At 38.8% G+C, this 15,977-nt stretch overlaps 1 protein-coding gene across 2 annotated transcripts; it reads right to left on the bottom strand.

The window, feature by feature from the left end:
- Positions 1 to 3,581: 3,581 nt before the first annotated feature.
- OR1J2 (olfactory receptor family 1 subfamily J member 2) lies at positions 3,582 to 13,048 on the bottom strand. Of its 2 annotated transcripts, XM_070250386.1 has the most exons (2): positions 13,036 to 13,048; positions 3,582 to 4,534 (listed from the first exon to the last, which is right to left on the bottom strand). In XM_070250386.1, exons 1-2 carry the CDS (start codon positions 13,046 to 13,048, stop codon positions 3,582 to 3,584), a joined length of 966 nt encoding a protein of 321 aa, XP_070106487.1.
- Between the last annotated feature and the right edge of the window lie 2,929 nt (positions 13,049 to 15,977).

The raw sequence follows: 15,977 nt of genomic DNA, 5'->3' as shown, positions 1-15,977 counted from the left end.
TATGCTCCAGCTCCTGGAATTATGGACTGGTTTCTCAGTTCTTTGTAGGAAACCCAGAGACCAGATTTAGCCTACAACTTCTGTGGTCCCAAACCTCTCACTGACCCTAGAGAGAGAAATCATGTTCCTGGAACCTACTGTTCTCAATTCACCAGCTTCAGAAATGAAGATGTGAACTCCACTCTACTCACCAGGGAGAGGATCCAAGGGGATGGGGCACCAAGCTCTTGGTTAGAGACATGCATCAAACATATACTAATTGCTCAGTTTTCTTCTTACTGCCATCAGGACAGATGGTATTGGGCAGCCATCCCTAAACTTTGATGTTTAGCAGAATCACCTGGGGAGCTTGTTAAAGGTACAGATCCCAGTTCCACCTCAAGAGATGTTTGTTCATGAGATCTGTGGCCAGGCAATTCAGAGGTAAATAGTTCTAAGGGCAGAATTTGAGGAAATGCTGTCCTTAGGAAGAACGTAAAAGTCGATGCTAAGCATGAGACCAAAAGAAGACGTGCAAACACATAGAAACAGAGACTGGATTGGTGGCTACCAGAGGGAAAGTGGGGAGGGAGGAGGGTGAAAGGGTGTTTGACACATGAATGTGGTGATGGATTGTAGTTAGTCTTTGGGTAACAGACATGATGTAATCTACACAGAAATCGAAATATAACGATGTACACCTAAAACTTATATAATGTGACAAACCAATATTACAGCAATAAATAAATAAATAAATAAAAAGATGTGGAAAGACCTCCCTACTGGCCTTTCCCTACCAAATTTAAGTTTCCCCTAGGTAGACTATACCTTGGGATGCGGAAAGGGATTTTTCTCCCAAGCGGAAGTTGCATTTTGGCTTGCTGCTTTCAAAATTAATTCTGCTTATGATGGAAATCCAAATAATATAGACACAAAAACAAAGGAGAAGGTCAAAACACTTCACCTTTTCATTATTCATTTTTTATCCTTCTAAAATGGTTTTTATTCATAAAATTTCATGTTTATACAATTGAGATTTATTTTATATAGTATTTCATAGTTTCCTTTTTATATAATAATTTATTGTAATAATATTTGCACTTCTATGCATATCAACACATTGAATACATACAATTTCAATCAATCTACCTAAAATTTTTAATTTTTAGTCAATCTCTTATTGAATTAACACAAAAATTCACCATGAAACTTTAGTAAAGATTATACTATGCCTTGAAATCATCTCATTTGTCAGTTGCCTGATCAAGGTTACTTTAATAGCTCCAAAAGTATCAATTTTAATGTGCTTCATAGTCTTATTTCCTTGGTGCCTGTGGCTTACTCCTTTAAAAAGAGAAGAACCTAACTTTAAACATGCCCATGAAAGTACATAAAGAATGAAAGGTTGAACCCTGTGTAGAGAGAGGCAACAAGGCCAGATTATTTTCAGTCACCCATAGCCTACATCAAAACTTATGGAATGAAATTGAATGAATAATAAAGGAAAGTTGCTATTGTAATATTCTCCACATATATCAAATACCGACTGTTTCAAAATGTTTTGATTTCCATCTTCACACCCCAAGCTGACTAGAGGTTGGAGCATCATCACAGCCGTAAATGTCACTCCAGCTTCTAGTTTCATACTAATTAGTCTTATATTTATCTGTAGAGGTGGGTAAACATACTGCATTTTGCATATGGCATATGTAAGAAAAAAAGAGGAGATGAAAAGACAGAGGCAAAAAAATTGACACACAGAACAACAATAATATGAAATGGATTCTGGACTAATGCTATCTTACGTGCTACATCTAAAAAACATGGCATGTTAGGGACTGGGCTGGTGGTGTTGTGGTTAAGTTCGTGTGCTCCACTTCAGCGGCCCAGGGTTCACAGGTTCAGATCCCCGACACGGGCATACTCACCACCCATCAAGCCACGCTGTGGTGGCATCCCAAATACAAAACAGAGGAAGATTTGCATGGATGTTAGCTCAGGGACAATCTTCCTGACGAAAAAAAAAAGAAAAAGAAACATAGGAAGTCAAATGAGGCATTTTAGAAACAAATGACATCATACAACAAAATTGTTCAATATCCTGTTAAGAACTCAAGTGTCCCTCTGTGGAGATATAGCTATTCTGGAAGCAATTAGTGCTTTATTAAAAAAAAGTACATTTTATTTTACATCTTGTATGAAATAATTTTTAGTTTAAAACTATTAACACATATTTTCCAATGACATTAGCAAAGTTACAAGTTGTACTGAAATCCCACAAGGCTTAATGGTAAGCAGAAGCCACCAATCAACATAAGATATAATTTTTTCAAAGCTTTGACTTCGTTTTCATTGAATTTATAGTTTGGTGTGATGATACAAAGCATGATATGTGGTATCTATATAACTACGTTATATAAGAATGAAACAAGAAAATCTGATATCTCAGGAAGAACCTCTTACATTAGAGAATGAAAAAATGAATTTACTGAAGCCAGAATTAATCTGAAAATATCAACTTCAACCACAGATTTCTCTACTACTAAAACAATTGAAGCATTCTCGTTTCATTCTACCTACTACCAGAATTCACATAAGGTGGAATAAATGGACATCCCACAACTTCCATGACCTAAATCTTTACACCAGTGCTCTTCAAATTGTAGTTCACAGATCTGCAGCATCAGCATCATGTGGGAGCTGGTTAGAAATGCAAATTCTTGGGCCCCACTCAAGAACTACTGAATCGGAATTCATGGTGATAGATTCCAGAAATCTCTCTGTTAGCAAGCTCTCCAGGAATTCTTATGCACATTAAAGTTTGACAAGCTTTGCTTTCATTCTTCATTTGGGAAGACAGGATATCAAAGAAGAATGTTCAAGGCTGAATCTGGAGTGGCATTTGCAGGAAAGCAACGGCACTTTCAGAGTTTGCACTATAATTTGGTTATATTTGCAAAAGAGGTTACCATGAAGAATGCTTTCATTAATGATTGAGTATGGGGGCCAAGCAATATCAACCACATGGGGTTGGCAAAGGTGGATTCCCTGGGGAAATCTTGATCTTCAACACGGACCCCCATCTTCAGAGTTGTTATTGTAACATTTTATACCACAAGAAGAAAGTAAAAAATTTCCTCTTATGACAGGTAGTTTGGATTCTTTGATTTCAATAGACCATAAAGACAAAAAGAAAACCAATTTAGTCTGTATAAGAGAGTGCAGTGAAATAATATAGCTAGTTCTTTAGATTCTGGGGTGTAATTAAAGCCTGGGATTATGGGCCAAAATTATAAGGGTCTCCAAAAATCTCCTCAAATAAAAGATAACCAAACTGTATGTTATTGTATTATTTATGCCCCCAAGTTGAAGAAATAAGTAACGAAATTAATTTAGCATTTGCTGATCAAAAGTCATGTATAAAGGAGAGCATTGTTAATAAGACAAGGAGATTCTCATCAACAAATACTTGCCAACTACATCCAACATGCCATCATTTGTCTCAAGGCTTGGACACATGAAAGTTTTGAGACATATTCAGTTGGAAAATCAAGTGCATGAGATCAACCAAAATAAGGTTCTGATTTATGTAAAAGATGATGTCACTGTGAGAAAAATGTTGCTCTACTGAAGAGTTTCCCAAGGGCCTTTTTCATGTCTCTGTTCCTAAGGCTGTAGATAAAGGGGTTCAACATGGGTGTGACCACCATGTACATGAAAGCCATAATGATGTCCTTGTTAATGAAATTGCTTAATGTTGGGAAGAGGTACTGCCCAAATATTGCCCCATAGTACAAAGACACAACAGAGAGGTGGGAACCACACGTGGACAATGCTTTACAGATCCCCTTGGTTGAAGGGACTTTCAGGATGGTGGCCCCAATGTAGCCATAAGATACCAGGATACATAGGAATGGCAGAGTAATGACTACCACCCCTACTGTGAATACAACCAACTCATTGAGGAAGATGTCTGAGCAGGACAGCTTGAGCAAGGCACCAAGGTCACAGAAGAAATGGGAGACAGTGTTAGCAGCACAGAAGGACAACTGGGTCAGGGGAAGGGTGTGGGAAAGGGAGCTGGCACAGGACAGGATCCAGGATATAGCCACTAATAAGGCACACATCTGTTCCTTCATGATGGTGGTATAGTGAAGAGGGTGACATATGGCAACATAATGGTCATATGCCATTGATGCAATAAGGAAGCTGTCCAGGTTGGTAAAAAATAGGAAAAAATACATCTGTGAAATGCACCCTGCATAGGAGATGAATTTGTACTTAGTGTGCATGTCCATCAGCATCTTAGGGACAGTGATAGATGAGAGGGAGACATCAGTGAAGGCCAAGTGGCTGAGCAAGAAGTACATGGGAGTGTGAAGGCAAGAGTCCAGCCTGATGAGCAGGATGATGAGCAGATTCCCCAGCACCGTGGTCAGGTACATGCCCAGGAAGAGGGTGAAGAACATGTCCTGCTGTTCTGGCCTGATGGGGAGACCCAGGAGAAGGAATTCAGACACGCTGCTCTGGTTCTCTTTCCTCATGCTACTCTTTCCTCTGCTGGGAATGAAGAATGGTTAGACTATTAAGGACTCTGAGACAATCATTTTTATCAGTCATATGAAAAACACATATCTTTTTTTTTGGAAAGGGGAAAACTTAAGCTATTTCTCATATGTTTCTTACACGTTGGAACATAAGGGAATTAGAAAATTGTCGATAAGAAAATGTTAATGAAGGCCAACTTTTCTTGGTTGACTGACAAAATAGAATTCTTGCATCTATGGCACTGAGGACCAGACCATGGAATATGATGTCTCAGCCATGTTATTGCCCCTAGAATGCTCTTTGGTGAGCATTCCAAACCATCAACCATTGCATAGCAGCTTTTAGAAGATTTGATTTGAACAACCATTGTTAAATTTCAGATGGGACGCAGACTTTTCACATAAAAGGATACAAAGAATGATATTGTATTCATTAAAGAACACTCATGAATATACATGCATTTTGTTCACTTCACTTCAGTAGAGGGTTCTTAAGAAATTCTGGATTATGTTAACCCATTCTCCCTATTTCAGCGAAAGAGAGACTTTAAAATATATATGTACATTTCTTTTTTAAACCTAAATGATTTCACCTGTTTAAAACTCTCAAAGGATTCCCATTGATCTTAACATGAAGGATAACAACCTAAATGTAGCTTAAAGACCCTGAAAAATCTGTGTTTCTCCTACATTTCCAACTTCTTCCTCACTCCACCACTCTCACCCTTTCTGACTTCTCTGTTCCTATTTCCCTGGAAAGGCATATTTCCACTTGATGTCATTTAGACTCCTTCCTCTTGGTGGTTGCGGGTTTCCTGGGATCCAATTTCAAGTTGAGGAAGCAAAGACCAGTCTGACTCTCAGCAAGTATTTTAGGCAAATTTATTTGTAGTTTATGGTCTACTGTCAATACACAGAAGGATAAGTGACAACTCAATGCCATCTTAAATTACAGACAAAACGTATCTTCTTAAATACTTGCCAAATTCATCCCCACTTTCTTCTCTAGGCAATACAATAATATTTATCTCAGACCAAAAACTAAGGGCTATTATCAAAAGATGCCAAAAGAAGTGATATTTTAGCTGTATCTCAAGTTTCATCTCTCTCAAGTGCTCCTGCCATCTTAAAACACAACACCTGCTAGTCAGTTGCGGTAAGCATGATAATAATCTCCAAAGATATCCACATCCTAATGCCCAGAACCTGTGGATGTGGTTTAGTACACAAGGCAGAATGAAGGTGCAGATGGAATTAAAGCTGCTAATCAGCTGAATTTGGAATGAGATTATCCTGGATCAACTGAGTGGGTCCAATGTAAACACAGGTGTCCTTAAATGTAGAAGAGGGAATCAGAAGAGTCAGTCAGAGACAGATTTTAAGATGTTATGCTGTCAGCTTAGAAGATGGAGGAAAGAGACACAAGCCAAGGCATGCAAATGGCCTCTAGAAGCTGGAAAAAGCAAGGAAACAGATGTTCTTCTAGAGCCTCCAGAAGGGATACCAACATTTTGGTTTTAACCAAATGCAAACCACTTCATACTTCTGACCTCCAGAACTGAAAGATAATAAATTTGGGGTTTTTTAAGCCACTACATTTGTGGTAATTTATTAGAGCTATAAGAGGGAATTGATATATGAATATTGGAAGATTTCAGGTATATCCAAAGACTCGGGTTATATGGGTAGCAGTACGCAACAAAATCAGCATATCCTTCCCCAACTTCCACCTTGTATACAACAAAGCAAAGCAATAGCTTCACAGAGCTAATTCCTGCCCAAGAAGTAGGGAAATGAGGCTACTATCTCATTAGAAGCCTTTGCCACTAATCACAAAGGAGAATCTACAAAATCTCCAGATCATCCTCTCTTTTGATAAGAAAAGGCAGAGTGGCAGAGAAAGCTGTTACTCATCCAAAGGCTCTAAGCCACAAGCAAAAATTCAGCAAAAGAGGACAAACTAGTGGCAGGTTTCAAATCTTCTAATTTTTAATCTAACTATGCAGACCTAATCCCAATTGAGAGATGTCCTCACCCTAACATACGTATTGAGACTGATCAGTAAACACAGTGTAAACAAGATCGAACTTCCTCCTTTTTCTAGTGCTACCTGAGGAGTGAGGCATTCTCAACTCTCTTTCTCTCTTTGGAGACAGTGTGAGACTCTGGGGGAAAAGCCACAGTTTTTATAGTAAGATAGACTTGGCTCATAATTATAGTTTTATTACAGCATTTTTGTCCCATAGCAGATTTCTTAACCTTTGTGAATCTCAGAAAGATAAGAATCTCTAAACAAACAAATATTTATGCCCTTATGTTTACTGTAAAGATGAAATGAGATGACATATGCAAAAGTCCTAGTACCTATTCTTGCATAATTCTCAATAAATGTTGGTTCCCCTTGTGCCTCCACTAAAGACAAAATGCAAATCTACCCAGAGAAGGACTAGAAGAATTTACAATCTTTTACACACAGGAAAAAAATTATTCATATCAGTTCCTTTGCATAACTCTGAGTTTTGATGTCTTGGATGAAGATGTGGAATTGAGATTAGAATTTATTGGCAAAGTGGGCTGGCCCCGTGACCAAGGGGTTAAGTTTGTGCACTCTGCTTCAGTGGCCCAGGGTTTGCCGGTTCAGATCCTGGGCACAGACCTACATACCTCTCATCAAGCCATGCTGTGGTAGTGTCCCACATTGAAGAACTAGAATGATTAACAACTAGGATATACAATTATGTACTGGGGCTTTGAGGAGAAAAAAAATTAAAAGAGGAAGATTGGAACAGATGTTAGCTCAGGGCCAAACTTAAGAAAACAAAGAAAGAAAGAAATTATTGGCAAAAATCAGGATGGCAAACAGGGAGAAGTAACATAGGAAACATATGCACACAGAGGGAAAACCATCATCCTACTGCCAGACAAAGCCAGACGGATGAGAAAGAGATGGGCATTGTTTACCAGGGAGAGAAACTGAATAGGAAATTCAGGAGAGGGAATGGTTCTCACAGAAGCAGCTTATATTCTGATATCCAGGAACTGAATTCAGTGCCCATACCCCATACTGTAGGGATGAGCTGCATGATTTACCAGGCAGCCAAGTGTCAATTCATCAGCAGCCTCATACCATAACTCCAAGCCAAGGGCAGGAGGGTAGCTGCAGTGGCCACCGTGAATAATAAAGTTCCACTTCCATGAGCTTGGGATCAAGACATGTATTCAGCAGAATGTCAGAAATGACTTTATTCACCCCGATACCAGCCTCCTACATCTTCTCCCCCTCAATGACCTTTCAATGAAGGTGTCCTTCTCAACGTCAGGTTTCCTCATATTACTTCAGAATTCAGGAATGATCTGAACAATCCTATACACTCAGACGTTAAGGACTAAATACATGACACTTTGGAGGGACATTTGTCCTTAGAAAGCACATGCACTCATTCAGCAACTGGACTTTCAAAACCTACCATGGATAAAGCCCTGCACTGGAATGTTATCCTGACTAAAATGGGATAGGGGAAAAACATTCCCAGTGTTGGCATTTGGAATATTTTTATAGCCAGTGAAGGAGATGTTTTGGAAGTATAACAGGCCTTTGTGAAACTCCTGGCTTAACCACCTAAACAACTTCGGAATGCTTACATTCTGGGCTGTCCAGATCTGGTTTTCTGTGTCAGGATCCAAAGCGAGTAGAAATTCCTCCTGAAAGAATCTGCCTCCCTGTACCTCTTTGTTTATCTCTTGGGTCACTTTTCTCTCTTTTTCGCTCTTTTTCTCTTCCTGTTTATCCCTTCACTTTATCTTTCTCTCACTCATTTTCCCTTTCCTCTCTCTCAGTTTTCATGCTCTTTGCCTATGTACCTGCATTCTTCCATCACCCCATGTCTCTATTCTTCCTCTTTCTCTCATTCTGTCTTTTTTTTCCTCTCTTCTCCTCCATGCCAAAATCAGCTTTCTAATTCTTCCTCTTCTATACCCACATATAAACCCATATATGGCTGAGAAAAAAAATACCCATTCCATCCCCAATACTGACCTTGTCTGCATTTAGACCCAGTATTGGTGGGTAAGCTGTCCTGAGAGTCTCTTTAGGGGATCAAAAATCAGTTTTCAAGGTCCTAGACCCTTCTTGGGCATCAAAAAGAAAAGCTGCAAGCTCAGATTCTCACTCCTGTCTACCAGCCCCAGAGCTATGAACTGAAGAGCAAAACCAGGCAAGGAGAGAACCCTAGGGGGTATGGAGCAGGATTTGTAATTTCCAGTTAAAGACATCCATCAAACTTAGATTAATTGACCAATTTTCACTTGATTCCTCTAGAAAAGACATCCCGTGGGAGAGATCTTTGTGCTGGGAACCTTAGAGAACGAGCCCACAGAGACATGTTCTCAAGACACCCTCAGACTCCCTTCTGTTTCAGGCTCTGCTTTCCCAGCCATAATCACATTTTGGCATAGGATAAACTCCAGAGAGGTTAAAAAAAGAATTACTGGTTCCAACCAGGTCCAAGTAGAAAGCCAAATGACTGAATGATCTCTGAGAATTTAGGTAGAACCATATCCCATTCAAAGGGACCTTTTTGGGCCCTTTCCACCAGGTAACCTAAAGGAAATGACTTTGTGTTTCTTCTCTTGGACGACCATTATGAAATGCAAAGTGGGAAGAGGCAGGGATAATCAACTTTTTTGGAGTTTTTATTGCTTTCTTGGTAAACTTAGTTTCGGTTTCATCAAATAGAACTAGTTTTCAAGGAAGTTAGAAAGGAAGGAAGCAAGAAAGGAAAGAAGCAAGAAAGGGAGAGAGAGAGAAAGGAAGTTAGGGAGGGAAGAAGGAAGGGAGGAAAGAAGGGAAGACAGACCCAAAAAGACCCCAAAAGAAAACAAACTTACAAATAGGAAAAAAGTTGAAACACATCCAGAAAAGTCGACTCTTAAAATTGAAAAGCTTCAGGTGTATTGAAATTGACCTTTGGAATAAAATGGTCATTTGTTGTGGCACTTGTGATTCTTAGGGGTGAGATATATAAGACAAAGAAATATTTAAAACCTGAGATAACAATCTTTGAGGATTTGTTTTGTCCTTTTTGATGTCTAGATTTAAGAGATGGTAGATATAGCAAAGCCTATATCTGGGCAGCTTCTTTCTAGCTGTGATGACCTGTGTTATTACCACAACTTCACGTACCTCAGAGCAGAGGGACTCGGGAAACTCTGTCATCTCAGAATTGTTGAATTCTAGTGTATGTCCCATGGTTAGCATTCTAGGCAAAAGCCAGAGAAGTTGCCAGAATGTTGGCTAAGAGCAGCTTAGCAAACTCCAAGTGGGCCATAAAGTAGATTGGTTATAGGCTCTGGATTCTCTCGGAAGGACATACCAGACACTTGGTGCACTGGAAAGGGAAACACCCTGGGGAGCAAGTAGGCAGGTCAAACAGACAAAAAGACTTGGATACAGGATGTAGAAGCTCAGATACAGGATACAGGAAGCTGTGTAGGCAAGTGGTACAGATGGGTAGACTGCAAGGCATGGACAGTGGCATGGGTGGTGAGTGTGGATAGATTGAGATACAGTGAGTCAGGAGGTAGACAACTTAGATTAAAGTCTGACATACTGTGGACAGAAGAAAGACCTGTGGCAGGCAGCATGGGATAGAATGTCACAGAGGAGCTTACAATGGGATAGATGCAAGGCAGGATTCTAACTGGAAAGCAAAGGACAATTATTGCACCTTTCATTGCACTAGTTAGGCCACTTCAGATTTTGGAGACAGCACATACCACACCTGCAATACTGCTCACGTGAATTTGTCAAATGACTTGATAGACTGCCAGTTTTAAGTAGGATCTGGAGTAATAAAGAGCTATGCAACTAATTCAGGCTGCAGTACAAGGGACACTGCTAATTGGATCATCTGAATTGGCAGAACCTACGGTTCTGGAGGTTTCCATGGTAGATAATGACACCACATGGAGCCTCTGGCAAACTCCATTAGAAGAGTTGCAATGCGGTATTTCTGGAGCCATAAGCTGCTAGCAAGCTACTCGGGCCTTAGTAGAGACTGAGGGCTTAACCATGGGACATCGAGTGACTGGAGCTGAATATTACCAGGAAAAAAGTCATATGGTCAGGGAGACACAACAGCAAATTTGGCATTAAGCCTTAGTATGTCTGGAGAGCCAAAGGAAATTTCAGAAACAGGTGGCCTGGACCCTCATATCATCTAACTGTGTTAGTTAATGTCTCTCCCTCAACTCACAATATTGGCCTCATGAGGGGTTCCATACAACCAACTGATAAGGAGGAAAAGTCCTGGGCTTGATCTATAGGTCAGGTACATATGTTTGTGGGAGCTGAAAATTGACTGCTGTTCTAATTCAGATCTGATCAGGGTGGCTCTAAACAACAGGGAAATCCTCCCTACAAGAAAGCTTTTGAGGAGAATACCTGGTCATATCTTTGTATAAATGGCCTGGGATGAGAATATACATGGATTCTTGGGCATTGGTGAATGGTTTAAGTGTTCGTCAGGGGCCTGGAGGGAGTAAGAATGGAAGTTCAGAGACAAAAAGTATTTGGGGCAAAAACAAGTGGATGAACCTATGAGAGTGGATATAAAGTTACAGGCTTTTCTTCCTGGACCACTGTCTTTCCCAAGAGAATCAGCATTGGCTCACAAAACTGTCCAAGTCTTTCATTACTTATAAAAGAAATGCATGGTTGTATGAATATTATGGCAAAGAAATATTTTTAAAACACATAAATGCCTCTAATCCCAACAGCAGAATGGCTTCTGTTAATATTTTGGAGCACATTCTTCCACGTTTTTAAAAAAGGTGATAATTTGCATTTTTTTAAATAGTTGTAAACAAGCTTATATTCAATTTTCTACTATGTTCTTTCAAAAATTATCTTAAGTTTTTCCTAAACATCATTTTAATGGTTATGTAATATTATTTCGAATGTTATGTACCATAGTTGCCTTAATCCTTCCCTTATTGATGGAAACTAGACTGTAACTAATTCTTATCTTTTAAAATTATGCTGTAATTAGACATCTTTCTGCATAAAGCTTTTTCTGTATTAGGCAAAGAGTAGAAACTGATATATGTAAAAGCCTATACCACCAACTACAAAATTCCAATTACTCCTATTTTGTTACAGCTTTGGCACATGAATTAGTTTTTCTCCCCTAGAAATTGGCCATCAATTTAGGTGCCTGCAGCATTTGCATGAATGAAGTATTCAACAACATGACATATTTATTCTTTATCTCATCTTAAACGACCTTGACCTACATAGCACTTTAGCCATCTCTTCCCATGGCCATATTATGAAAACTGGAAATGCTTCACCTATGAAATATTAAGTTTAAGTATTTAGCTACTACCCTCTCTTTCAACTCTACTCATTTTACAGGATCTTTGGCCTCATAAATCTACCCAGTCTCTGATCCTGTCCATTTTCCCCCCAAATTTGTTTTGTTTTCACTTTATTACCTCTCTAAGATAGATCTCATAGTTTATCACTCTCTTACCAATTTGCCCAAGTTTTACTACAATGGTCTTCCATCCCACCCATCTAGTAAAGTTTCAATGTTGGATCAATCCAACTACTCACCTTCTGCATTTCCTTAGTTTCCATTTATGCCTCAATCCATTGTAACCTACATTCTGTTCCCACCACACACTGACACTGAACCTGGTTACATCACAAAAATCCTCCTAACTACTAAATTCAATGGGTGGTTTTCAACACTTAAACTTCTCTTCCCTTAGCTCCCATGGTCCTACATTTTTATATTTTCTTTCTATGTCTCTGGTTGTTCTTTGATACCTTTTTGGGACACTCTCCCTCTGCCATTTCCTTAATTGTCAATGTTCCCTATAATCTGTCCTCAGCCCTGTTCTCTTCCGTTCCCTCATTTTTCTTTCCGTCCTCTCCCCTCTCCTCCCCTCTTTCTCTCCTCTTCATTCTTGTTCTTCTTTCTCAACTTTTCTTATTCATCGCATTTCTCTTTAGGCAATCTCATCCTCTTCTACGTTGACGGCCCATGAATTTCTATCACTATCCAAAATATATCCAACTACCTCCTGAATTTCTTCTCATAAATGACCCATAGGTACTTCACACTCAGTATGTAATAAACTTCTCAAATCTGTTTCTTCTTCTGTGTCACCCATATCAGTGAATAGCATAACAATGAACCCAGCTGTCCAAGCCATAAATTTAGAGAGGTTTTTAACTCCTATATAGTCTTATCAAAACTTATATAGTCTCGTCAAGATTTATATAGTCTTATCAAAATCAGCTCACATTAAAATAACTGCATCCTTTAGATTTTGACTCTGAAGGAGACTTAAATCCACATAGTTCTCTGCGACTCCATTGTCTCCCTTAGATAGACTTCCATAATCTCCTAACTAAGTGACTGTGACCACTTCCCAACTAGTCTCCTTCCTTCTGGTCTTGCATCTCACCACTCTATTCCTGTCCTGCCAACATTCCCTCCACCCACTGAAAACATATGTTCATTATCCATTCTTCACCCATAGTGATAGTTTTTAATATGACACTGTCAATATTCTGATCAAATCCTTCTATGGCTCTCCCTTTCCTTTTGGATAAAGTAAAAATTGTTCAACATGGCTGCCAAGGTTCTGCATGATTCATTCTTGCTAATTTCCCTGGCCTCATCCTGAATCTCTTCCCTTGTTGAAGTGTACATTTCAGCTGTTCTACTCTTCCTGATAAAAACTTCCCAAATTTGTCATCCTTTCTCTTCCCCAAGTCTTTTCCTATTCTTCTCTTTTTCTCTCTTCCAAACATCTGTCTCTATGCTGTCCATGTCACCTTTTACTTTTTTGATTGTCTGGGATCTCTGTTGACATGTAATTTCCTACAAACCTACCTTGCTTGACCTCCTATATTTGGGTTTAATACCCCTCCTCTGTGCTCTCATAATACTCAGCACTCACTTTCATTACTGCATTTGACACACACTGTCTTGTCTATCCTGCTCACAGGGTTAGTAGCTCTTTGAGAGAAAAAACCCTGTATTTTCAAATATTTACTTATAGTACTCACAAAATCCTTGCCACATAGTAGGTACACAATATTTTTTATGAATTACTAAATAAATGAATAAATTATTGAAAAAAATAATGAGTAAAATGCTGTCTCCACCACTTGATTCTTTGTCTCCTCTCTATATTTGCCAACCTGAATAGAACAGGTTTTCAAAGGCTTCTCAGACTCATTCTTATGCTTACAGAATATATTTTGAGCCTTGAAGATGTGCCTACTATTATTATGTGTCTTAACAGTAAGAAAATATCCCCGCATGCACTCAGGTGTTTCTGTAGGAAGAGAAAACTCTATTTCTGAGAAACAGAAGCACGACTATTCCTTGATTCCTTGATAAGTGTTTTTATCACCCAGGGATTAATAGCAACTCTCCTCCTAGTTCCAGATTGACTGTGGGAAGGAAGAAGTCCACAAGATACAGAGACCACTATTACAAGGGAGACATCACGATTCAATGCAATTCAGCTTTAGGTCTGAAGTTAATATGTTTGGATTTGAATCCCCATTTGATCATTTCCTTTTGAGCCACTCTCAAAAACAATTAAATGTGAAAAATATTATCCACATCAAGAATTATTTAGAAGGTTAAATGAGCTCATAGATGTGAAAATTCTTTATAAATAAATGAATCTGCAAATAAAGTCCTCATTTGTATTCCCAAAGGAGTTGACTATCTTTAGTATCTGGCAAAGGCATATCTCCCCTGGGAATGGTTAAAGGAAATACAGTCATTACTCTCAAATTGTCCCTCACCAGAAATTTGTGGCCTTGGTCCCCTGGGTTCCCAGCCTGGCTGGTAAATATGAATACCTTTGTTGTTGCTTGGATCTGCTGAAAAAGAGTGAGTGTATCTCCTCCTCGCTTCAGGGTTGAGACTGTGACTTTTTCCCCCATCCCAGATCTAATGAAAAATTAGTTCATACCCTGGAGCTGAGAGTACTTGAATTTATCACCCCTGAGCTAGGTAAGGGTAATGCTTATAGACTTACCTCAGCAATAAGTGTGCTGTATGTGCGAGTATGTGTGTGTGTGTGAAAGGTCTGCTACAAAATATTGCAGATGATTATACTTGCAGCAAGGACTTTTATAAATTTATTATAGTGTCTCAAATAACGTAGATGGACAAAATTATAATTCCTTGGGGTTTTGCCTTTCTTCTCTAGGAAAATGTTATGTCTTTCACAGTTTTACTGAATATCTGGCATACATTCAAGCTGTGAGCAAAATATTCCAGGTTTAATAATAATATAATCTGCATTGTTTTTGCAAATAGTTGTAAATATGCCTGTATATAATTTTCTACTACGTTCCTTCAAAATTATGTCATAAGTTTTCATGAATTCCTTTCACTGGCTACACAATATTACTTCCAATGGGTATGTACCATAGTTTCCTTAACCTTTCCCCTATTGACAGAAATTAAGTAGCCCATCAAAAACATTGGCCAGGGTCTAATGTGCTTTTGTCCCAGAGCCCTGAGAAATTCACCTTATGAGAAGCTGTCTTTGTAACCCCAGGTGCTGGTATCCTAGTCTCTCTATTCACTTCTGACCATCTGATTAAGAACTAAGGAAATACATCCATCCAAAGGCTTTGTGGAACTTAGATTCCCTCTTTTTCACTTTTATGAAGAACATATATCCAGATGTCACTTTTTCACCAAATTCTGATCTCCTAGAGGCAATATAGCATAGTGGTTAGGAACATGGGTTTGAAATCAGACAAATCTGGGTTTGAATAATGTGTCTATCATTTCCATGCTGAACGATTTTGGGCAAATTACTTCTACTCTCTAAGCCCTAGTTTCCAACTGGTTAAATGAGCATAATGTCTTTTTTCTGACCCTGTTAGAGTGATATGATACAAGGTATATGTCATCGCACTAACCAATATTAATTACACAATAAACACATGATTAATGAATGATTGTTATTACAATTTTATTGTTATCGTTATTATTGACAATATGATCCAGGCACATATACTGAAACCACAGATTTTCATTCATCCTCAAACTTCCTGATTTACTTCCTGAAATTCTTGTGTGCTCTCAGGCAGCAAGTACTGTCTTACTTGAGGATATAGTTAACGAAGGCATATAACATAGTGGAGAGAATATAGTCTTTGGAACCAGATAGATGGGATCAAATCCCAGGTTCACCATATACTGGCGCTATAACATTGGGTAAGTTTCATGACTGAGTCCCCTTGTTCTCCTCTGTAAAATGAGGATAAGGATGTCTATCTTGAAAGGTTGTGGGAAGAAGTGAATAATATTCGAAAAGCACAGTCTTTGAAAATTAGGTGCTCAATTAGATTTTATGAACAGTGACCATTTCTAGCCTTTTAGCAGTCATTTTAGAAGGACA

The sequence above is a fragment of the Equus caballus genome, chromosome 25 (assembly GCF_041296265.1).
Source record: "Equus caballus isolate H_3958 breed thoroughbred chromosome 25, TB-T2T, whole genome shotgun sequence".
In the NCBI taxonomy this organism is placed as follows: Eukaryota; Metazoa; Chordata; class Mammalia; order Perissodactyla; family Equidae; genus Equus; species Equus caballus.
Note: the sequence above shows the minus strand (reverse complement) of the source record. Positions and strands in the feature narration are given on the sequence as shown.